The sequence below is a fragment of the Paramisgurnus dabryanus genome, chromosome 4 (genome assembly GCF_030506205.2).
Source record: "Paramisgurnus dabryanus chromosome 4, PD_genome_1.1, whole genome shotgun sequence".
In the NCBI taxonomy this organism is placed as follows: domain Eukaryota; kingdom Metazoa; phylum Chordata; class Actinopteri; order Cypriniformes; family Cobitidae; genus Paramisgurnus; species Paramisgurnus dabryanus.
Window position 1 is genome coordinate 42,785,418 of NC_133340.1, and position 26,053 is coordinate 42,811,470.

General features: G+C 39.1%; 2 protein-coding genes across 2 annotated transcripts in view; both read right to left on the reverse strand.

Annotated features, from left to right (window-relative positions):
- Nucleotides 1–3,941, reverse strand: part of tmem131l (transmembrane 131 like) — a 70,790-nt gene extending 66,849 nt beyond the window's left edge. The window contains exons 1-2 of the mRNA XM_065254685.1: nucleotides 3,779–3,941; nucleotides 2,999–3,069 (exon numbers count right to left, since the gene is read on the reverse strand). Of these exons, the coding sequence (XP_065110757.1) occupies nucleotides 2,999–3,069; nucleotides 3,779–3,887 (180 nt within the window). The 5' untranslated portion in view covers nucleotides 3,888–3,941. The remainder of the gene's footprint in view (nucleotides 1–2,998; nucleotides 3,070–3,778) is intronic.
- A 1,053-nt stretch (nucleotides 3,942–4,994) lies between these two features.
- On the reverse strand, nucleotides 4,995–25,294 carry mnd1 (meiotic nuclear divisions 1 homolog (S. cerevisiae)). The gene is made up of 8 exons (XM_065253957.1): nucleotides 25,205–25,294; nucleotides 23,873–23,938; nucleotides 21,217–21,274; nucleotides 19,895–20,043; nucleotides 19,620–19,694; nucleotides 19,376–19,490; nucleotides 6,690–6,734; nucleotides 4,995–5,234 (listed from the first exon to the last, which is right to left on the reverse strand). Exons 1-8 carry the CDS (start codon nucleotides 25,205–25,207, stop codon nucleotides 5,128–5,130), a joined length of 618 nt encoding a protein of 205 aa, XP_065110029.1. The 5' UTR covers nucleotides 25,208–25,294; the 3' UTR covers nucleotides 4,995–5,127.
- Between the last annotated feature and the right edge of the window lie 759 nt (nucleotides 25,295–26,053).

Sequence of the window (26,053 nt, forward strand, 5' to 3'; positions counted from 1 at the left end):
ACCAAAGCACAGGTTGCTCTTGAATAAGATTTGAAGGCGTATCTAAATAATTTAACAGTATAACAATTAGGTTATACTGGAACCCCCACCTGCATCAAAAATATGGAGGTTAAAAATATAAATCTAAATAATTTGAATAAAGTGCCATATTTACTCAAATTACAAAACCTGACAACATTTAAAAAAAGCTTATGTTCAAATGGGCTTAATCTGATTTCAACCATTTAGAGAGCCTAAAAGACCTCTTGAACTTTAACATGATTCAGTTACACAGTGTAAAAGGGAATAATGCAATTTCATTGATTATCCCTTTAACTGTAGTTATGTAATAAACCACAGCACTGCTAGCCATTCAACAGCAAGGTCATTTAAGTATTACATTGATTCTGACAACATCCATCAATATATAGTCAACATCATGTATTTCCCAAAAATTCATTAATATAGCCAATGCCAATGTTACACTTTTTAAATGAGCCACTGGTTACATTTCAGTAAGTTATAGCCATGTTGCATACAACTATTGGGCCAATTAGGGCTGGGCGGTATGACGGTATATTCCGTTACCGTGAAATAAAATGTCAGATGCAGCAGGCGCAATGATATTACGTAGCTTCTGAAAATAGTCCCCTGCTATTGAAAGTAACCAAGGGGACTATTTTCGGGCAATGCGTATTATCACTACGCCTGCTGCAGCCATGTTACAGCAGCAAAGTCCTTGACTATTACACCAGAATGAGAGTATAGTTCCTAGCCATATCAGCCTGGAAAATCACAACTTTTAATTTTGCATCAGTCTTAGTACACAATGTAACTACAGAAGAGTCAAGTTTTAAATAGGAAAAATATTGAATATCTTTGGTTATTTTTTATCATGATGCTAATGGTCTAATCAGTTTCAATGGATTATGCTAAGCTATGCTAAAAGTGGAAACACCAGACCAAGAGATCGGCCGAATGGATTCCAAAACGGTAAAGATGAAATGTTTAACACTAGGGGAGCTGGAAAATGAGCAATTTTTAAGAAAAGTGAAGTGCCCCTTTAAGCAAGCAAACTTGCGTTTATATCAGTGACACGTGCGCTGCTGGAGCGATGTGCCATTTGCTAATAGTATAAACATCTTTGATATAAAAGACGAGAGAGAGACACAGTTAAGGTCTAATAGAAAGTAAAGGGCGTCAAGATCTTAAAACAGACTTCCTGGTCATCACATCATAGCACCTGTCATATTTATAATATCTATATCTAGAGCTCCGTCTCTTATATACAGGTATTTACAGTATCCTGCCTGTAGGTTTGTGCATATTCATTTTACATATTGCCTATTTTTAAAGTACTGTATGCATAAATACAAAATACAATGAATGCATACTATAGCTTCAATAGTCGATAAAATTAATAACTTAATTAAAAACAAGATTCTGTCTACCAAGACTTAATCTGTTGTTATCTTCTTGGCATTTTTACATTAACAATATCTTTAACTTTCTCATATTTTAAAACTATGGTGAGCATTAAGTTAAAAGCTATAGTGAGTGGCAAATGTCTGCAAATTTTTATATTCCAAAAACAACATAAACTGAAAAACTAGTATAACGTGAAATAAAATGACTCATTCCGTGAAATGGATTTTTGGTCATACCGCCCGCCCACCCCTAGGCCCAATATAAACAAATATTAAACACTGACCCTAATACTAACACAATTTCACTACTGCCACTGTTGTCAACCCAGCAGACTAAAACTAAAATGAATGCTGAACTATAAATAGAACTTTCCGTCCCCTTTGATTGCAGCCATTCTCAAGCCATAACACAAATACCCCACCAAAAACAGGTTGCTTACGTAATTGTCAACCACTAAAGTGGTAAATTCTCTGTCATCCTCTGTAAGAGCAACAGTATGCTTATTTCTCTGCATGTTCTGAATAAAACATATGCCGTATACAGAAATAAGCATTACAAACATCCACCACAACCACAAGTTGCACATCTTTGGTCAGGTGATGGGTGAATGTGCCAATAACAACATTTTGTTTCAATCGCCCTATACTTTTTGTAATGGTGTTCAATGTGAAGGGTATTAATACACTGTGCTCAACTGTATGTTATCATTTACAACCAGGACTGGAAACAAGGGGGACTCGGGGGACAGAGTCCAGGAAGTGAATTTCAAGGGGGGATGGAGTTCAAGTTCAAGATGTAGAGGATTTCCATCTTTTATCCATAAAGTAATCTCCAAATGCTATGCACATTCTATAAACATAAATGGGATTTTCTGCACAAATATGTGCTCAACTAGAATTCACCCAATGAAACTTGTCCCTTTCAAACCCTGTGTACTAACTATACTAGCATCCTTACAGCAAACCTCACCAAATCAAACTTCACATAAGACTCGTGAACATGAGGTTAAACAAGGGTGATAAAACGCCGTATCACCAGATTAATAAATAAATATTACATCAGATATTACCTCAAATCGCTTATCAAATTATTAAAAATAACATCTCTCTGAAAGGGGCGATGACGTCAGAGCACACAGAAGATGCGCGCACTGTCCCTTTAAAACACATGTCTACTATAAAAACACATTTTAGCAGAGGGAGGTCATACTTGAAAACATATAATTAAGTTACATGTTTGTCTGAAATAGTGATAAACCGTATGAAACTGAAAGTATTCATTAGACCCATTCAGAAATCCCAGTCCCCATGGGAACATTCCTCATTCTTCCCGCCGCAAAAGATAACCCATTTCAGCTTCCTAAATAAATTATCACCCTGAATAAAACAATACATACGGAACCATATATAGACAAACCAAACCAGAGGTCTTGTTTTGATTATCGCCATCTGCTGCAAATGCAACAGTTTAACAAATGCAACAACAGCATGCTTTGCAGCACGACTCGCACGTGCTCTCGGCTCACAATGAGGTGAACTTACAGTGTAATAAAACGTGTTGTAAATGACGTCATGTTTAGCAGTTTACATACCTGCGATGGCATGAAGAAGTCTGCGTCCTCTGCCTGCCAAACTTCAACCACGCTGGACCTCTGAGTCAGAACTAAGAGAGAAAACGCAAAAGCATAAACACAAAGTCATGCGTGCAGACCAACAACAAATGCCAACCCGACACAGCGCGTCTGTAAACAGATATGCGAAAAATGCAGTCGTTCCCCTAAAATAACGATAGCGTGCGTGTAGTATGTTGCGTGCGTTAAATAATATGTTTGCAATAGTTTAACAGTGAGCACTAACGGGGATTGCTCGGATGACAAAGGCGTGAAATGAAACAGACACAAGCTATTTTAGTCGCGAGCTCACACCATGTCAACAATCCAAATGGATGCAGCTGGAAATACATCCTAATATATGCATTAATGCTGCTTTTGTCTCATGTTTTCTGTTGCGATCCGTCTTGTGGTTTTGTGTAGTTTCCATAAGCTGCACTGAATAACAGCTATATGCACTGAGCTTTGTAGCATATTGCATAGACACAGGAAATAGAGCAAAACCCATAACTGCTCAAAAAAGGTCGCGATGTCGTTCTTCACACTGTAATCGAAAGATAGATCGCAATAATGCAGATAGACGCATTTAACCCCCGCATCAAAACTATCAGAGATGAGGTAAATGTATTGTATATTATCCTCCTATAGCACAACGACTGCACTTGAATACTTGTCAAATCAGCCCTCGACAGTTCCTCCGACATTTTCAGGCTCCGCTTGCCTTCGTGAACGATACAAATACGACAATTCTGCTTTCCAGACCTTGAAACTGAGCTCCTCCATGTTGAATATATGGCAATAAAAGCTGTAGGAGTCGCAGAAGGACATTAATCCATGTTTTTCTGTGCGTGAAGTCCCTTTGGCTCGCCATGCTGGCTGTGTTGAGCTCTCTGGCTTCACTTCTTTCTTTCTCACACCCTCCCTCCTCTCCTCTCTCGTCAGTGACTGTGTGAGTTTGCGCCCACTAGAGCCAGAAACACACCATGTACACAATACACAATACGAGCTATACTGCACGCGTTCAACGCGACGCAACAGTACAGAATGAACGCTGTACTTCCAAACGCCTGTTCGTCACGTAGCGTCAAGTCGCTTGCGATTTTCTTTTAAAATAAATCATTCACACATACAGAACGCTGTTAGATCAGAAAACTATGCCATTTTCGCTTAAGATTAACGGATAAACAATTATTTGAAAGTATACATAATGAAACACATATACATAATTTCAGTATGGGCTTTATATTATGAAAATAACTATGGAAGGTTTTTTTGGTGTACAACACCAAAAATATAATTAATACAAAATATTAAAAGCCTGTGAACAATATAAAGTCGTCAACTTCCTCAGAAAAATAAAAACAAACTGTGTTCTTTCTCCACTTGTTCTATTCAAGCCAATCAGATTTTTTATTCAAGTTCAGCCACGCCCACTGCTGGTGTGGCAAAGCTACGCCCTTTGAGTACCCAAGCTATGTTTAATCCTTCTAGAAAGTGCTTGATTAACTTAGATATTTATAAGTATTGTAATTATTTAGGAATTATAAAAATGACGCAACAGATTGTAACATTAAATAACTCATTAATGCTTAAATAATATAATGTACTCAGTTTTTAGAGCTGAAAATAAAAGTCCTCTCAGGTTGAGTGTACATTTGTACAGTTCCTGCCTGCAAAAAGGGAGAGCTGAGACATTGCTTTGAGAACTAAACAGGTTGATGCATGTCAACAAGAGGTGTCGCAATAAGCACGAGCATTATATTTGTCTTCAACAAACCCCTAAGAACTAATAGCATCTTTACATGTAAAAAATTAAACACGTGTTTCTAAAAATATAAACTAGTTAGTGTTGTTTCATTATATTATTGTGCAGATTTTTTTTTACAAAAACAAAAGACTTGTATAATTATAATATAATGTACATTTATATAATGTATTGTATAATAATGTATATTTTAAAAATCAGAGTACACAAAGCAAACGAAAACAGTTTTATTTATTTACAAGATATACAAAATATGAACATTGTGAAAATAAGGAGAGAACAAAGACAACACTGATAACAACCCAACAATGGAAAATGTATATGTATAAACAGTTAGCTTTTTTCATCAGTTAATGTAGTCAAAGTCCTCTGGTATTCCGAAAGCTTTGTTTAAACTGCTGTCCTCAAAGCCAAACTTCCTCTTTGCCCAGGATTTGATTGCAAAAACATTATCTGCAAAAGAAAAAAAAAAGAAGAAAAATAAGACACATTAAGGATGCCAAAAAGTGAAATCCCTTTGTCAGTTACAGTATGAAAACTTGCCAACTTAGTAGTTACTGTGACTGTGCAATTACTCAGAAATTCCTTTTAGAGATTACGTAGATAGCTACACAAAACTCTGAAAAACAGATACATTGCAATAAAACTTGATGTTATGCAACACATTGAGCAACTTTAAAACATGTGTTGACTTTTATTTTGTATAGTTTTTAATTAAAGACATATTTTATTTAATTTTCAGTGCATTAAAATTTTTATACACGTGGTACACTAGAGAAAACTCCACCGATTTCGGCAGAAATCACATATTTTGCACAGTTTTATTATGCTTTCTGCAAACAATTAGTAAAATGTGTTAGTACTACACATTTTTAAATCCATTCCACAGAGTGTCCCACCAAAAAACAGCACGGAAAAATCTGGAATTACTTCTGGAACTGCATTTTATACAGCACAAAATTATAATATTATACTAAATACTAAATGCATGCCCCTTTAATTTGATACTAGTTTAACTGCAAAATGACATACTGTATGCATTAAAAAGCACTATCAACAGCATTAAAAACAACCAAATGAATGAACTGCATGACCCCTGTGCCTCCACAGATGTTGACCAGTTAGTCTCCTGAGAAAAGCCTGATCTCCAGGCAAATAATTGAACTAAAGTCTGAAATCTAAACTTAGACCATTTACTAAGGCATTACATATCACCAAAGTGTGCAAATGTGTGTGCACTCTCTCTTAATGCAGCATGTAAGCTGTGTTCAGCTCTGGGCTGAAATCTGATCTGCTGAGTGTAAACCGAAAATTGACTAAGCCCTCCAGCATAACTGCCGTGTTCCCAAATGTAACAGTACAAATGTTTTTATACACTGCTCATCCGGACGTTTTGTCGTCAAAAATGTGGAGGAATTTTCATCCTAAGAGTTAAGTGAAATGAAAGTCTGTGTTTGCTGCATTCTTGGAAAAGCATGCTTGAGAATAACTAAGGGTTTTTATTGCACTCTTAGGTCAGGATTTGCAAAATGTGCAAAAGGAAAATTTTACTTTGAGCTTTTTTAAAGAAAAAGACAAAAACAATATCTTAACTTTTAGGCTGTAGTGCCAAAGTCAACAAATCAGCAAAACAGCAAGAAGGTCTAACGGCAATCACGCCTACAAGAATTTCCCCGACAATTTTATATAATGGAGCTATAAAACGTGTACATGCAGCAGTATTTAACAATTAACAGGCAGATTAGATTGGATTCCAGCTAAAATTAAGTATTAGTGGATGCAAAACTGGATTGTCAGGATTGCCTATGGCCTACATTTCAATACCTTCTCTAGATACACCACATGACTTACATAAGCAAAAAGAATTATTGGTTTAAAATGTATTGAATTGTGGTGCAAATGACTTACCGGTCCACCTGGAAACGGCCTCCTTTGCTGCAATGTTGGAATTACCTAGAAAGAGCATGAATATGTTAGCAAGGTCAGACGTTTCAGGTTAACAATGCGCTTTTTATTCAAAATGCATTTAATGGATACTGTACATCGTTTCAGTTTGTTTCATGGTCGAACATGACTGCTAGTGCTTGCTAGTGTCAAGCAGTAACAAAACCAGCTGAGCTACAGGAACGTATTTTAAGTCCTATAGCTTGTCAATACGTGCCTACTTGCTGAATGCAGCTGGTGCTTTGCTAAAGCTCGACTTTGCAGATCCTACATACAGTATGATTTGTAAAACTGAAAAACCTAAAGCTCTGCAGATGGTTATAAATCATTATAAGTTCTTCTTCCATAAAGTCCATAGATTTACTTCTTAAACGGACCCAATGATATACAGTCTATCATTCTGAATGTGCTGGCCAGACCACTTCAATTCCAGAGCTAGATTAACAAACCCTCAAACGTCATTTCAAGGCTTTGGATTGCATCCAATCTTGAATCAGGCACATCAATCTGCAGTCGCAGTGAAAGTCAGTGCCATGTGTCCTCTCTGAGCCTACAAACAGCCTAATACCAGCAGATGCATGCAACCCAAAGCACTGCACACTTGATGGACATTGCAGAGACAATGGAGTAGTTCAGGTAAAGGAAGTTATTCTGGGTGGTCCCCATAAACAAATAGAGGGATTCTTAAAAATTTACAACAACATTAGGTTTTCTATAGACAAGAACATCGTGGTTTAATTCAATCACATTCACAAAGTGTGACGACACCACTGTTATGTTCAGCACCCCAGAAGCAATCATGGTCATGTATCTTACTCATTATGTTGTGCTTTCATGACCACATTGCGGCACTCCACACACTATAGGAACAAATCTGTTAAATTGTCGATTTGTCGTCATCACGTTTGTGGTCTCTTACATTTTGATAATCTGATAGTGTGGCCCTAGCTTAAATAATCAAACTTTGGGCAGTTTTAGTGTTTTATAATGTAAAGTATATATTGTGTATTATTGTTTCTTAAAGGACAAGTTCGGTATTTATTATATCAATATATACTTTTCCTTAAAATGATACAAACATGTGTGTCATGAATTCGGTCTCATTGGCCGCTTTGTCTTTGTTTCACCATGTGTTGTGTTGTGTTTATGTTTTGACAGCTCCACACGTGCGCGCCTTCCACCTGGTGACCTCATTATCTCTGACTCTTCTCACCGGCGTCCCACACCTGATCCATATTTATTGCCCATCCGGTTTGATTTAAATTCCCCTCGTTTCCTCTGTTCCTTGCAAGTTCGTCTTTGTATGTTCATGCCCGCTAGCCTGGCTAGTTCTAGTCCTGTCGAGTAAACTGTGTGTAGTTTTGTTTGGATTATTTACCGTGCTCTCTGCTGCCTTATCCCTTCAGATTCCCCGCCCCACTGTCAGTCTCTCCCGAGTGGTGTGTTCCCCGCCTAGCCTCCACTTACACTCTGTCTGCGGATTCTCTGAGCGCCGACTACATCTAGCGCTGTCCAGCTGCAGTGCGCTCTGCGCGTAATCCTGCGTAAGACTCGGACGCCAGCTGTGCGCTGTCCAGCACTTCTCTCTGCTGAAGACTCAGTCCGCCTCTCTCTCTCTCTCCTGCTGTGCCCCGCCTGGAACTCTCTCTGCCCTGTGACGGATTGTTACGAGTGTGAACGGAGGGTGGATGTCCTACAGCCCTGCTGGGTTTCCCACCGCGAGTGCCTGCCTGTTCCTGACGTCACAGAGTGTTTTGCCTTTCACATTTACATTTTCATGAAGACATAGAGTGTTATCTCCTATACATACCTGACATTGTGTTTTCTCATTAAAACCTCTGCATTGGGATTCCTGACTTTTGTGGTTCCTGACAGGACGAACTTGCCAAGATGGATCCCGCGGAGGTTGATGCTCTCCGGTCAGCGCTCGCCCAGCAGGGTTCATGGTTAGGACAACACTCGGCTCGCCTCACCACCACTTCTCAAGAGGTTGAGGGTTTATCAACCCGTCTGAATGACCTTTCCTCTCGGCTTGACCAGGTCAGTCATGATGCCACTCAGCCCAGTCAGTCGTTGCAGACGGAACCTCACGTCACAGCTCCACCTCCATATAACGGCGATCCCGCCTCCTGCCGGGCTTTCCTCTCACAATGCTCTCTGGTTTTTGCCCTCCAGCCCCGCCGCTATGCCTCTGAACGCACCCGGGTTGCGTATGTAATCACCCTTCTGGTTGGCAAGGCGCGCGAGTGGGCTACGGCCGTGTGGGATGCCAGCGACCCTTGCTGTCGGTCTTTTGATGAGTTTAGGGAAGAGATGGAGAAACTCTTTGACCGATCGGTGCGCGGGGACGCCGCTGCAGCTCGCTTGGCTCATCTTGTTCAGGGCAGACTCACAGTTACTGATTATGCTATTGAGTTTAAGACTTTAGCGGCTGCCTGCCACTGGAATGAAGCGGCTCTCCGAGCCCAGTTTGTAGAGGGGTTGTCCGACGATCTGCAGGACGAGATCGCTCTTCATGACCTTCCTCCGTCACTTGATGCCATTATTGATCTCGCTCTCCGGATCGAGGCTCGGAGACTGCTTCGTAATCAGCGACGCTCCATCCGTCAGCGAGTGTTTTCTGAGGAGACCACCACTTCCCCTTCTTCACCTTTACCATCAGCCGAGCCTGAACCCATGCAGCTGGGTCGTTTGCGCCTGTCACAGAGAGAGAGAGAGAGGCGCATACAGAAGGCCCTGTGTTTGTATTGCGGGAAGCCCGGGCATTTTGCAAGGGTCTGCCCGTTAAAAGCCGCTGCCCATCAGTGAGTACGGGAGTCCTGGTGGGCACTTCTTCAAAACTCTCCCCTGTTTCCAGTACCCAACTCCCCGTCATTTTGTCCTTCGCTGGACGTGATCATCCGTCCACTGCCCTTCTCGATTCTGGTGCGGAGGGCAACTTCATTGATGAAGCGCTGGCGCGCGCTTGGGGTGTTCCGGTTGTTCCTCTCCAGTCCCCCTTGGATGTCTGGTCCCTCAAGGGGCAGCAGATGGCGCGGATTACACATTGCACTTCTCCTGTGAGTCTCTCTGTGTCTGGTAATCATCGTGAGGAGATTGTGTTGCACGTCCTTCATGCGTCTCTATCCCCTATTATTTTAGGGCATGGATGGTTAGCGCAACACAATCCTCACGTTGATTGGCAGCATAGTATTATCTTGTCTTGGTCCCAGTCTTGTCATGTGTCATGTCTTGGTTCTGCTGTCTCTGGTTCTGTTCTTTCTCTTCCTCAGGTTCCGGCGGTCGATTTGACCGGAGTCCCGGCGGAGTATGCGGATATCGCTCAGGTGTTTAGTAAAGCCCGGGCCACCTCCCTGCCTCCTCACCGGCCATATGATTGCGCTATTGATCTCCTCCCCGGCACTTCTCCGCCTAAGGGTAGACTTTATTCGTTATCGGGTCCTGAGAGAGAGGCTATGGACCAGTATATTAATGATGCCCTGCGTGCCGGTCTCATTCGTCCCTCCACCTCGCCCGCAGGGGCGGGGTTTTTCTTTGTTGGCAAGAAGGACGGCTCCCTGCGCCCTTGTATTGATTATAGGGGCTTAAATGACATTACGGTTAAGAATAGGTACCCCCTTCCCTTAATGTCTACTGCGTTTGAGCTCCTGCAGGGGGCGCGTTTCTTTACTAAGCTAGATTTACGCAACGCCTATCATCTGGTGCGAATAAGAGAGGGAGATGAATGGAAGACAGCCTTTAACACCCCTACCGGACACTTTGAGTACTGCGTTCTGCCGTTCGGCCTTTGTAACGCCCCCTCTGTCTTCCAGACTCTGGTCAATGATGTGCTGAGAGACATGGTTAACAAGTTTGTCTTTGTGTATATAGATGATATTCTCATCTTTTCTCCCTCTATGCAGGAACACACTCAGCATGTTCGCCGAGTCTTACGCCGGCTGTTAGAAAATAAGTTGTATGTCAAAGCGGAGAAGTGCGAATTCCATCGTAAGTCAGTTTCGTTCCTGGGTTTTGTTGTTGCCCCCGGTGAGATCCGTCCCGACCCTGCCAAGATCAAAGCGGTGGCCGAATGGCCAGTCCCCGACTCCCGTAAGGATTTATTAAGATTTCTGGGTTTCGCCAATTTTTACCGGCGATTTATCAGAAATTATGGTCAGATTGCTCAACCTCTTACTGCTCTCACTTCCACTAAGGAGAGGTTTGTCTGGAATTCCAGTGCTCAGGAGGCCTTTGATATTTTAAAGTCCCGGTTTATCTCTGCTCCTGTTCTCTCTATTCCAGATCCGGCTGCTCAATTTATTGTGGAGGTGGATGCTTCGGATGTCGGGGTAGGCGCCGTTTTATCTCAGCGGTCTGCTAAGGATGGCAAGGTGCATCCCTGTGCCTTTTTCTCCCATCGGTTAAACCCAGCAGAGCGAAATTATGACATAGGCAATCGGGAGCTGCTGGCGGTCAAACTGGCTTTGGGTGAGTGGCGTCACTGGTTAGAGGGGACCTCGGAGCCCTTCCTGGTCTGGACGGATCATAAGAACCTCGAATACATCCGTTCAGCCAGGAGGTTATCTTCTCGGCAGGCTCGTTGGGCGCTCTTCTTTGACAGATTTAACTTCACCCTCTCGTACCGGCCCGGCTCCAAGAATACTAAGCCCGATGCTCTCTCTCGTTTGTTCGAAAGCCCCGGTTCCGCTGGGGACGAAACCATCCTCCCGGAGGGGCGGGTGGTGGGTGCCTTACGCTGGGGAATAGAACAGCGAGTGAGACGGGCCGGCCGGGAGGGGGAAGTGCCAGAAGGGTGTCCAGCGGGTCGATTGTGGGTTCCGAATGCGCTTCGCTCCGAGGTCATCCGGTGGGGTCACGAGTCCAAGTTTGTTTGCCATCCGGGAGTTCGGAGAACGTTGGCGACCGTTCGTCAGCGTTTTTGGTGGCCCTCTATGGGTTCCGATGTCAGACAGTTTGTGTTAGCCTGTCAGGTTTGTGCCCGTAATAAGGCCTCTCATCAAGCCCCTATTGGTCTGCTTAAACCATTACCCATTCCCTCTCGTCCTTGGTCACATATCGCCATCGATTTTGTAACCAATTTGCCTAGTTCTAGGGGAAACACTGTAGTGTTGACCATTGTCGACCGCTTCTCCAAGGCGGCTCACTTTGTCCCTTTGCCCAAATTGCCCACTGCCAAGGAAACCGCCCAGGTTATGATCGAACACGTCTTTCGCTTACATGGTCTGCCCACAGACGTTGTTTCAGATAGGGGTCCTCAGTTTATTTCTCGTTTCTGGCAAGAATTTTGTAGACAAATAGGCTCCACGGCTAGCTTGTCTTCAGGGTATCATCCTCAGACCAACGGGCAATGTGAACGGGCTAACCAAGATTTAGGTAGAGCTCTCCGCTGTCTGACATCACAATATCCGAGCTCCTGGTGCCAACAGTTACCCTGGGTTGAATACGCCCATAATTCTCTCCCTGTTTCTTCCCTTAACATGTCCCCTTTTGAGGCGTCCATGGGGTTTCAGCCCCCTTTATTCCCATCACAGGAACCCGATGCGGTGGTTCCGTCTGCGCTGGCTTTTGTCCGTCGTTGCAAACGCACCTGGAGGAAAGCTAGATTTACATTACGTCAGATTTCCAGACGAACCAAAGCCGCGGCCGACCGTCACCGCAGAACTGCGCCCCGTTTTATCTGTGGGCAGAAGGTATGGCTTTCGTCCAAGGATTTACCTCTCCGTGAGCCTTCTCGCAAGTTGGCTCCACGATTCCTTGGGCCATACAGCATTGTTAAGGTCATTAATCCCGTGACGGTCAGGCTCAGATTGCCCCCAGCTCTCGGTCGGGTCCATCCAGTTTTTCATGTGTCTAAACTGAAGCCTGTGTATTTTTCCCACATTAACCCTGTTCCCTCTGCCCCCACCCCTCCCACCCCTCAGCTTATAGATGGTGCCCCTGTGTATTCGGTTAAGTCGTTACTGGATATGCGTCGCCGGGGTAGGGGATTTCAATATCTCGTTGACTGGGAAGGATATGGTCCGGAGGAGAGGTGTTGGGTACCGGCCCGGGACATCCTGGACCCTGGGCTGATAGAGGATCTCCGCCGGCGACGGGGTGAGCCTCCTCATGGACCGCCCAGTGGCGGTCGTGGGGGGGGAGTCCTGTCATGAATTCGGTCTCATTGGCCGCTTTGTCTTTGTTTCACCATGTGTTGTGTTGTGTTTATGTTTTGACAGCTCCACACGTGCGCGCCTTCCACCTGGTGACCTCATTATCTCTGACTCTTCTCACCGGCGTCCCACACCTGATCCATATTTATTGCCCATCCGGTTTGATTTAAATTCCCCTCGTTTCCTCTGTTCCTTGCAAGTTCGTCTTTGTATGTTCATGCCCGCTAGCCTGGCTAGTTCTAGTCCTGTCGAGTAAACTGTGTGTAGTTTTGTTTGGATTATTTACCGTGCTCTCTGCTGCCTTATCCCTTCAGATTCCCCGCCCCACTGTCAGTCTCTCCCGAGTGGTGTGTTCCCCGCCTAGCCTCCACTTACACTCTGTCTGCGGATTCTCTGAGCGCCGACTACATCTAGCGCTGTCCAGCTGCAGTGCGCTCTGCGCGTAATCCTGCGTAAGACTCGGACGCCAGCTGTGCGCTGTCCAGCACTTCTCTCTGCTGAAGACTCAGTCCGCCTCTCTCTCTCTCTCCTGCTGTGCCCCGCCTGGAACTCTCTCTGCCCTGTGACGGATTGTTACGAGTGTGAACGGAGGGTGGATGTCCTACAGCCCTGCTGGGTTTCCCACCGCGAGTGCCTGCCTGTTCCTGACGTCACAGAGTGTTTTGCCTTTCACATTTACATTTTCATGAAGACATAGAGTGTTATCTCCTATACATACCTGACATTGTGTTTTCTCATTAAAACCTCTGCATTGGGATTCCTGACTTTTGTGGTTCCTGACAATGTGTTTGTATTTATATGTACATAATATTTGTTGATGTACTGTGTATAATAATTATTATGTTAACAAAAACTTTTATTCTGCAAACGAATAGTTGTGACTAATCATTAGGCAGTCCTATTTGTATGACCAAAATTAGCGGAGCATTTAATATCGCAGCTGGGTGTGCAATTAAAAAAAGATGTGCACACCAACCTGCGAAATGGGGTTTTGCGCAATGAAATATGCACGACTGTCTTCTCAGCAATGTAGTCATTTTCGGCACATGCACCAATGTGCTAACCCGGAGATCTATAGTATAAACAAGGCATTAGAGACTCTTCTGATTTGGGAATAGCGGACATGCATCCTAGACTTATTAGAAACTTTTTTGTTGGTGATATTTAATGTGCAAGATAACGTTCATATTGCAATAATAACATAATAATCTATTAGGGATGCTTAACGATTAATCACGATTAATCGTTAGCAGAATAAAAGTTTTTGTTTACATCATATATGTGTGTGAACTGTGTATAATAACTTTGTATAAATAAATGTACACACATGCATGTATATGTTTTAGAAATGTTTACATGTGTATATACATTTGTATATTTATGTATAATTTATATTATATATAAATATAAATACTTAATATATACATTTTTTTTCTTAAAATTATACATGAATGTGTTCATATTTATATATATACATATTTATTATACACAGTTTACACACATATGTGATGTAAACAAAAACTTTTATTTTGCTAACGATTAATCGCGATTAATTGTTTAGCATCCCTATAATCTATAATTTTATTTTTACAGTAATTAAAGTGGAACCGATTTTGGAGAACGGAGGCGCGCTCACTCAACTGCCTTTGCTCTAGTGCAGGCTTGCTGCATTTTTCCTGTATCTCAACAATTTTCAAGTTAATCATCAAGTGTTTATGTTTCTTTATTTTCTCAAATTAGGCTTATACAGTATGTGCTTAGAACAAGTAAAAACACTTTGTCATTGACTAAAAAAATTAACATAACACTTTAAGCAGAAAACAAAAACATAAAAAATTATTTGCATTTCATTTTGTAGCTCCCTGGGCAAATATTAAAATTTTATGGCCCCTGCAGTTTCATGTATTATAGAGTCAGACCTCTCCCTATTAGTTGAGATGTCAGTTCAGACCCAGCTCATAAAAGGGAGAGGATGAATGAAAAGGGAGACACGAAGCTGTTTTGTTTGAATTGGCTAGTGCTGAGACTTGATTCCAAAAACAAACGATTCAATAGGTTACAACTCACTTGAAGTGAACAAGCAAACTACTGTAGGGACTCCAAACGCATATGGTGAGACAACACAATGATGTTTCACAGCACCTGAAAATAGTCTCCTTGGTAACTTTCGATTGCAGGGGACTATTTTTGGGCGTAATATCATTGCCCCCCTGCAGCCATGGTACGGCAGCAAAGTCCTTGATTATTACACGGGAATGAGAGTATAGTTCCTAGCCATATCGGCCTAGAATATCACAACTTTTAATTTTCTGTTGGTCTTAGTACATGATGTAACTACAGAAGAGTCTTAAATAGGAAAAATAGCAAAATGCTTGTTGTTATTTTTAGCCTGATGCTAATGGTCTAATCAGATTCAATAGATTATGCTAAGCTATGCTAAACGTGGTACCGCCAGACCCAGAGATCGGCTGAATGGATTCCAAAATGGTAAAAACAAATGTTTAACTCTAGGGGAGCTGTAAAATTAGCATATTTTCCAAAAAAGTGGAGTGTCCCTTTAAATACAACAAAATGGTTAAGACACAAAGTGGTCAAATATTAAAATCCAGCGACCGCATTCATAACAAAACACCAACATCCCCCAGGTGCTGACTAGGACTCGTACTAGCAACCTTGTATTTAGTGGTATAAGTCCTGAGTCACTAAAGTGGAAAAATCAAGACAAACTAGGTTGCCTTGGAGATGTAAACTTCTGCTGAATGCACAGTGATAATAAAGAGCTGTGACATCTCCAAACAAATCTCTCTTATCCAGTTCACTGGTAGAGAACAGCTCCACCCTCCAGGGTGTTACGAGACACATCCTTGTTTGTTTTTTTCTCATTTCATCATCCCTAAGTATAATGATGTTATGAGCAGTTCTGCTTACAAGAGCACTGCCTTGAGCCTGTAGTACTGCAACAAACAGCAAGTTAAGACAAGGTATGACAGCATGCATTACATAACTTGCTATTTTCAAACAAATAGCAAGTTCAGAACTAGTGCATTAAAAATAATGTGGGTATGAAGTTTATTTACATTTTTTTTGAAAAAAATTTAAGCTTCCATTTCTGTTTTGATAACAGAACCTAGGCTGCATTAAAATAAGAGAGTTTTCTGTAAATACACAATAAATGCACAGAAACTTTAACAAATATAAATAAGACTTATAGTAATGAACTAGACTCAGATTAACCAAATAATGGGACAAATACATGGAAACGTATGCATTTAACAGAATAAGCGATGCTGTAATTGTGTCTATCTTTGTTATTGATAACCAATAGATAACAAACAGCAATAGTTGGGACCTTTTATAAGCTAACTTTGAACATGATAAAATTATAGACAAATCTTTAAAAACAGATAAAGCATGAAATGGTCTATTGACATTGTGATGGATTTTGAATTTGTTAAGAAGTTGTTCAAAAGACAGAATGAGGTTCATGGGGTGATGATTAAAGACTAATTATGTAAAGGGAGGTTACAAATGCTATTTTCTCTCAAGAGACATGAGTCATTATCTCTACTAGTGTATGTGTTAATATGATTATTCACAGGCTGGCTGATAAGAGGACTGACTAGCGAGAACGCTGAAAGTAGTTGGAAATTTGAAACAGACCAGGAAAGTTAGGCTGGATTTATACTGCAAATCTTGATGCCCAATTCCGATTTTTTTGATGACCCATTTATATTTTTCAATTGAGTGATATCAGCATTTACAGTAAACACTTGGCAAAACAATTCAAGGTAGACATAAAGGTTTTTCACACTGCATAGAATCCTGGGTTATCTTCATTTTAAACCCCACTTTTATCTCTAGGTTAAAGGATAATTCCGGTATTTAACACTTTGAGTCTCATTTCTGGTTTGTTTTGGATGAACTACAGTGATGGACACAGAAATTTTGACAATGGGTCGTGTCTTGACTTTTTGACTCGTTTAGAAGCGTCTCTTGACTGCTTCAGAATGGAAGTCAATGACCATGCACAAACATGTCATTAAAACAACACTTAACGTTCATTTTCAAAACTGTGCTACTCACCGAGTGGTTCGTGGTGTTCGTTGATGATTTAAAACAAATATATTGGCGCAATGTATGATTTCAATCTGTGTAATTTGCTATAGTGGAACTATTTTTTCAGATACGGTACCTCACAACCGTGTATATACTTCCGCTCTATATTTGAGTCTGAAGCGTTAGCACACTCCCGACCACTTGATGGCGACAACCATTTTGCCATACAAGTGGCAAAACATCCTGAAAGGACATTCAAAACTAGCCCAAAAGCATCCCAATGACTGTTCACAGCCCAAATACCAATAACTTATGAATGAAATACTTTCATATTTAACCTGCAGAAAAAAAAACCAACTGGTGGAAACAGTAGCTCAAATCTAAGCTCAAAAAAGCAGAGGACTTGGCAACGCCTCGCTGCGGACAGCATCTCTTGTAGAGTTCATGTTTTATCTCTGGATTTAGGTCAAAACGGAGTTGGAGAAAGTTGTTCTTAAGGAGTTTTCAGATATAGGCGATGAAAACACACTTTTCAAAAGGCACAACGGTATTTAATTGCTGTAAGTAGCCTAATGTTTTAAAAGTACACATAAACGCATCAGAAATTTACATCGCGTGACCCCAGTAACCTTACCTTAATAATGCGTGATGCCACTGCCTTGCTATTGCATGCTTCTGTGATGAGAATCATGTAATATAAGAGTTTAATATAGGACGTGAACTTGAGCACAAATGTTCTGCGCATGTGCACAATGTATTTTTGCATCCGATTGAGAAAATACTTTGATTCACGCATTTACATGCGTACTTTTCTCCTGCGGATCGGATCACAGATCTGAGTACACCACCCCCTTCACGATCCAAATTTGCATCCGATCCTCCTCAATCATATTGATTAAGGTGTTTACATGAAGGCTTTTCAATACAATTGAGCCATCAATACGATTACAAACAGATTATTTGGTTGCATGTAAACGTAACTACTGTTGCAAAGTTGCCAACATTTTGAGTCATGAGACAAGAACATAACATGAAATTTGAGGCGGATGAGAGTAAATCACTCTTTTGAAAGATGATGATCTTTTGAGAAATGATGAGTGTAATGAGGATCAGATTGCTAAAAGAATAAAAAAGTGAAATTACATTTTTGTTCAGAATTAAGTAACATTATTATTATTATCTTGTTTATTGTACATTGAATAAGCAGTCAGTGTTGTAACATTTGTGATTTTGCCATTCACTTATTAGCTTTTGGGGGAACTTGTAGAAAGACATAAAATCTCAGAGCTACAGTACTTAACTTGTGTTAATTCAAAGCAGTTTTACAAAGTTAGTGCCTTACTCTAAGCATTCTATTCTTCTTTCATATAATTTTTCTATATCTATGAATATATGTATAAACATGCATTCAGAATAAATACTATTTCTCTACAGAAATCAGATTATTAATGTGACAGCTATAGTGTGAAGTAGCTCTTCTCCTACCTTAGACACACACTTTACACCTGCAGCTCTTTGTCGAGTTTCTTCCTAAATGCATTACTGTATTATAAGAGAGCGGGTAATAAAGCAGTGCTCGCTTCATTGATTTTATGCACGCAGTAACTTTATTATGGATTGCTTATGAGACGACGTGCAGTCTTTTTGTGCAACGCTACTTTAACTTCATGACTTGCCCTTTGCAGCAGTTTAGGTTAAGATATCCACGCTAACTTCATGTCTCGCCCTGTGCAGCAGTTTTGGTTAAGATATTTGCACTTTCTGAACTCATTGAGAGAGGAAGAAAAAGAGTATGCGGCGCGCTTATGCAAGGTATGCAAATGCGTGCGCTTGCGAGATGGACACGGAAAGTCAAGTATACCCCGCTACCTCCTACTCAATGTACACTGCGGTGTCACATGCATAATTTTCATACAAATCAACCGCGACTCGTCATGCTACCTTCAAAAGTGCATTCGAATTAGGGATGCATAACGATTAATCACAATTAATCTTTAGCAGAATAAAAGTTTTTCTTTTCATATTATAAGTGTGTGAACTGTGTATAATAATTATGTATATATAAATATGCACACATGCATGTATAATTGTAAGAAAAACATATATACTTATATATTATTTATTAATTATACAAATGTATATACACATATACATAAAGATTTCTTAAATATATACATGCACGTGTGTGCATTTATCTATACAAAGTTATTATACACAGTTCACACTGTGAAAACTTTTATTCTGCTATAGATTAATTGTGATTAATCGTTATGCATCCCTAATCCGAATCAATACAGATGTACTGTATCAATGCGCGCATCATCAGGAGTTCATTACGATGTCTCGTCAAATCGATATTTTGAACACAGCACTACTTTATAAGGCAAAGTATTTCAGTATTCCAGTTGGAAATCTGGATGCAGATCTGTGTGGTTTACTCACGAATCTCCTTCACCACCTCCGGATCACATTCTTTGTACTTCTCCAAGTCAGCCTTCAGCTGATCCCTCTGATCTTTCAACGCCACAAGCTCCTTCAGTAGAGCCTCTCTTTCATCCTAAACAAGCACACAAATTAATCAGATAAGTATATAATACATATAAACAGCTATGGTGTTAAGCTCAAAGCACTTTAATACAAACATTATGTGGTATAAGTTTTATGAGACAGTAAGGTGAATACGTACGCTAATTTCACGTCCCACTTTGCCTTTGCCAACTGCTTGCTGAAGGGCTATTTTTCGCTGCTTCCCCTCCTCACACTACACAGAGATGGAAAATAAATCTTAATACAATAAACTTCTGCAAAAAAATGCATCTTACAGTTATTACAATTATCATGTAACATGCATTTTAAAACATACAAAATTCAACATCAATTGCACTACAGTACCATTTTGATTAAATAATACACCAACTTGGACAAATGCTGAAATTATGAAAAAAATAGACATGTCCTCACCTGTCTCTCCAGCTCCTCTAATTTACGTTTACGGGCGTGCAGGGCTTTACTGGGAAACGCCCAGTAATAGTTGGAGGTGCCGACTCTTTCTGTGTCCACCAAGTTATCATCCACTAGACTCTGCAGCACATCTTTTACTGACATGGGAGCTAAAAAATAAAGATGAAAGAAAATGTCCTGTAAGGATTCTATCACTGAACAAAAAAATTTGTTTTCTGGTAATAGAGCAGCACTGGATTTAGACTATGATGAGTACTATGATTTTTATTTGTACTTAGGCTTATTGTCATATCAGCTTTAATTGCTATTTTATGGCAAATACAGTTACTAATCATACATTCAATAATTCAGTTTAAAGAAAAGAAAAAAATTGAAAAGTCTGAATAAATAATTTATAAAATCTATAAACAAAATTTTCTATGGTCAATCTTACAACTACTCCAACTAAGGCTGGCCACACATGTGAAGGTTTTAAGCCGATTTGTCCCCTTGGCGATCAAAAGGGGGGCAGTTTGGGTGTTACTTTAAAAAAGTAATTAACTATTGGTTACTAATTACATCTTCAATCATGTAATAAGATTACTGTACAAGTGACTCTCTCCATAAAGTATTTAATTAAATTTAGTAAATGATACAAAGATAGGCTTATATAAATGAGAACGGCTTAAATAAATAATATAACGGTACATACATTTTCCTTTTTAAAGGGCACCTATGGTCCGATTCACGATTTTACATTAAAGACCGACATTATCATAGATCTCCCGCTTCGGACTCAGCCTGTAGGTTAACTCCTGTTAGCACTGCATTGTAACCGAATCTCAAACATGGTAAGGAGCGTCACATTTTCGGCTGACGTCAGAGGTATTCAGGCCACACACAATTGTTAGTCATTAAACTTACCATAAACAAAATGACTAACAATTGTGATTGGCCTGTTTAGAATGGCAATTTTCTCATCATTTACAAGTAATCAGCTGGACAAAATATGTAACACTGGCCTAGTGTTGTTTGGATATTTTACTCCAAATATCTTACAAATTGTACGTTTAATGCAATTAACCAACCAGTTAATAGTTAGAATCGGAAACTACACTTAAGTGTTACCATTATTCTTATTAACTCACCGTAGTATTAAAAGCGAGACGGATACATAAAAAAACGCATTTTAACATTAGACTTTACATTTTGACGTTAAATCCACTAGATATATTTTTTCTACAGTCCATACACAGTTTTACCTTAATTACATCAGAAACATAGACTGGGTTCATGTTTTCTCTTGTGAAGAACCAAATCATTACAGGTTAATTTGTACTTACTGATTCCTTTTGATTTTGGGGCGATTTTTTCAATGTCCTTCAGCTGAAACACATCTTTCTGGTAGAAAAAAATAAAATAAAATAACAAACAATTGTGATACGGCTGTACAATATTAAAGAAAATGTTGCTAAATTATACAATATAAGATATACTATACCAGGGTTCTTGCAGGTTTCAGCAAGTTAAATTTAAGACCTTTTTAAGACCTTTTAAGACCATTATGAGTAAAATTTAAGACCAACACGACACATTACTAGAAGCATTCAAATGATCTCAGAAATTCTTAAAACGTTCTATTTTTATTGATTCAGTTATATAAAAATATAAAATGAACGCAGTTTTAAAACAGATAATCAAAATACAGATAATCAAAATACATAAGCATACATTATGCTTAACTCTATTAGACCGCGAGTGTTGGCGACGACAAATTTTACCCATAGCCCTTTAAGAAGAGACTTCTGACAATGTCATAGTGAGCCATTGAAATACATTGAGTTAGAGGCAAAGGGCTGTGATTTTTCTTAATTAATAGTCAAGAAATGCACTGATTTACAATATTTATACATCACACTAATATGTGTAAGTAGTATTTTTATAAAATTCTATCAACAAAGTTTTTTGACAAATAAAATCCACTAATATTAGATCAGTTAGTATGGTCAGCTGCTGGTTTGTGCCTAGTTTTACACTGCCTCATACAACTTTAAAGCTTTAAAATGCATCACACTCTGTAGTAAGTAAGCTTATAGGGGAGGTTTCCCAGACAGGGATAAGACTAGTTTTAAGAGCTTTCCAAACTTGAAAACAATTTGCACTGACATATCTTAAAATACATCAAAATGCACACAAGTAATGGTTTTAGTAAGGCATGTTTATATGTTTATATGTCATAATTAAACTAAGGCCTAGTCCTGGTTTAAGCTAATCCCTGCCCGGGAAACCACCCCATAATGTTTAATGTACAACTGACTGTGTGCTGTGTATATATCTTGTGCCTGTTTATAAATATACAAAGAAAAAAAACATCACTTTCAATTATTATTAATCCCTAAAAGCATTAATATATGCATTTTATTAATACAAGTTATTAATAAATTAATGTATTGCATTTAATTGAATACAGAATCACAGAGCCAAAAAAACATTCCACCCATACGTTTTATGCATAAATATGCACTATATACCGCCATCAGGTTTAATAGCCTCTCTAATTACACAATAACGGATTAATCTGCATTAAGAAAATGAAATTTACCATTAAAAGGCTGTTTGATATGTGTTGCTAACGTTATTCACTAAGACCGTTTCTCAATCCGAAGGCTGTAGCCTCTGAAGGGTCGCATTTCTAAGATGTATACGTCATAAAGACTGTCTTATTTCAGAAAATTGATTATTATTCTTAGTTAATCATTAATTGTTGTAATATGCTTATGACTTGCGAATGTAATGCTCAGTTAACTTAAATAAACCAGGCGATGGTGTATGCAGCAGCCTGCCTATGCGAAAGGGCTCTGATTCTACCGCTGTTCATTTAACCGTAACTCCTGAAGCATTTGCGCAATCAAAAAGTTTGAATTGTTCCTAAAAGAAGACAATTGCACTTTTTTAAAATATATGGTTTATTACGGTACTTTCTTGCTTTCCGTCTGCGTCTGCCAATCGCTGCTGTTTGTGGAGAGCTGAAGGGAAAAGCGTTAGGTTCAAGTGCATCGCAGCAGAGAGCAATATTAAAGTCTAAAATATAAAACTGTGTAACACTAAAGTTGACACGCTGTTGGTGGCTCGTGACTCGACGGCCCGACTGTTTAAGTTGATTTTCAATAAAGCAGCATTGATTTTTGTTCGCTTCTGTGTTCTCTATGTTTTAGAACCTGGCAAATGCTCAGGTAAGCCACGGGCTTATAAATTACACCGAAAAATATTTTTGCTTATACAAAACTAAGTTTAAGGATTGTTTCTCGGCAAACCACACAGTATAAAGTCGGATCACAACACCTGAAATATAGCTTATGGCACGATTTGCGTGGATTATGACAAGGTGCGGAACGTTTCTTTTTAGATACCCACCATCATACACTTTCTGCCTCCGCCACTGATTAAGTTAGTTCTTTAGCATTTTAAATTATTTATTTTCTGCGGACAACGCTTTTTGGGAATGATAAGAGGTAAGAAATTTAAGACTTGGTCAAATTAAATTTAAGACCTTGGATAAAAATCTGGGTGTTTTTAAGACTTTTTAAGGCCTTAAATTTAACATTCTGAATTTTAGACTTTTTAAGACTTTTTAAGACCCCGCGGGAACCCTGTATACAATTATGCTTTAAGATTGTAAAATCTATTTGAATAATAATAAAAAACACCCAAAACTGAAAATTATGGGGAAAGTATAATTTTCTCTAATTTACCATCAACCTAAAACTTTAACTATACATAACATTTGGAATGGATTCCGATGGAGACTAAACCAATATTATAAGGGTTTTTACCCCAATGCACAGGGTTAATCAAATTCATATTCGGTTTATTTACAATTTATTCATTATATCTAATAAGTTGCGTATCAGTAGTAATTAATTATTTAAACAAGTTATCACAAATATATCATCATAAAGCAGTTAATGCAAATGCTGGTGTGTGAAAAAGCATACTTACCGTTTCAAAGAATATTTCCATCATACGACTTCTTTTTTCTTCCAAGCTAAGTCCTTTCTTTTTAGACTGTGGATTATAAAGGATAAAACCTTTTTATAATTAAGAGGCACTATCATTTACATTTCATGCATTACCGCAGTCATGATGTGGGACTTGCTACAAATACAGGGCTCAACATAAAGGACTGCCGGTGGACGGGGCAAGCGTGAGAAACGTTCGGGCCAGTAAAAAGTATTGTCACTTGCCCGATCGGGCCAGTGCTTCACCCTCAGTCACTAAAATATATTTTCATCAATGTATATTATTTAACATCTTGGAAGCAGACATTTACTTGGGTAAAACACGACGAAAGAAACAATGCAATATTTTGCACAATTTGCTGTCAGTTTACAGGTAAAGCAGAAAAGTTGGGAGCCTTTTTTCGTCGGAACATGTCTTTCGTATATGTAATCAATTATGTTTGACTTTTGAATTATTCTTTTTAAATATGTGACACTGACATTTTTTGACCACTATAAAAAATTATTTGCGTTGAGCCCTGCATCATATCATCACACTTTTTTATATTTTAAACAAAATATATGGAAGGGTACATTATTTAAATACTTAATGGGATTGCTGTTTATTTAGGTCCTTGTAAGTTATTGAGCTTCTCTTGAGAATAAAATTAATGTTATATAAATATTATCAGTAGGGATACATTGTATGTCTTTACGGCATTGTGTACCTCACCCATGTCATCTATGACGGGGCGGGGCTATTGCATTGTGGTGGTTTTGCCATCAATATCTTGTTTCCATCCAGAAACATGACAAATGTCTGTTTACAAACACTCTTCCCCCACAATGACATAGCAGGTTATGGCCTTCAACATCTATGACGCTTGTGTGCAACAAGAGAGATCAACAATTCACCTACTATAAAGCCCTTTCTCACAAAATGGGATGTATCACTAACTACACCTAATCTTGTGTTAAGTGCAGGTAGGTAAATTATACAGTTTGTGTGTGTTCACTTATTTATAAAAAACATAATCTATCTAACTTGTTAACCCCAAAGTTTACTAGCTGCATAGTGTCTACTGTTTACACTAAATAAACAACGTTCTACTCCAGTTGTCATACTCTAATTTAATTAATTCAACAAATTAAAAGTGCACACAGGTTCCGTTGACAGGCAAAATTCAACCACACCACAATCTAAAGTATTGACCGTATTAAAAAGCATTTTGACTAATGTAATGCCGTTAAACATGTACGCGACGTTTTCAACACAAAATGTAAAAGTTATAGCATAAAACAAACTGCAAAACTACATTTATCATATTCTTACCATCTTGGAGAATTCTTTCAGTCAGGCTTTGAGTTTGGCGCGAGCAGCGAAAATATTACACTGCGCATGCGTGCGTGATGCAACCTAATGATAGTGCGCATGCGCATCGGTTCATTTACCAGCTCTTTAAAAACATTCTCTATTAATGTTTTGCTTTGCACATTGTTTGTGCTATCTTCAATCTGCGTCACTAAAAGTTATAATTTGAAAATGACTGAGCTTTAATTTTGTACACTTATTATGAGACAATGGACATTTTCGGAGTAAGTCTAAAAAGTTCTCGTGCATAGCTATCTTGATATTATAGCGCCCTCTTATGATAAAATATAATATACCCAACAAGATTTTTGTTATTGCGGAGAATGGGCATTTACGAATGAATAATAATAATAAAGAACAAAGTTATTTGGCCTGTATTAACTAAAAGTTTATTTAGGGAGAGGCAACATGAAAGTGAGACAAATAAGAATTACCAAAATATTGAAACCAGTTAATTTTCTTTTTTATAATCAAATTTTTTTTACATTTCTTTAGAATCTTATAAGATTTCTAAGAAAATTTCTTTAGAATCTTATAAGATTCACAAAATTAACTTTCTGAATTCTCCCATGACATATTTATAGCATGCTTATCACATAGTCTATCTTAGACAAGTAAAGGACTTAAAAGCTTTTATCTTATAATGATAATTTTAAATGACCATATTTTCTTTGTAGGTCTGACATCATACATCTTCATAAAAAAGCAACAAAAATACTTTCATTGTGTACATACATAGTCAAATTTTATTTATCTGTATTTTTGTTTATAGGTGTGAATGTGGTTGTCCTGCAGTGACACACTGTGTTT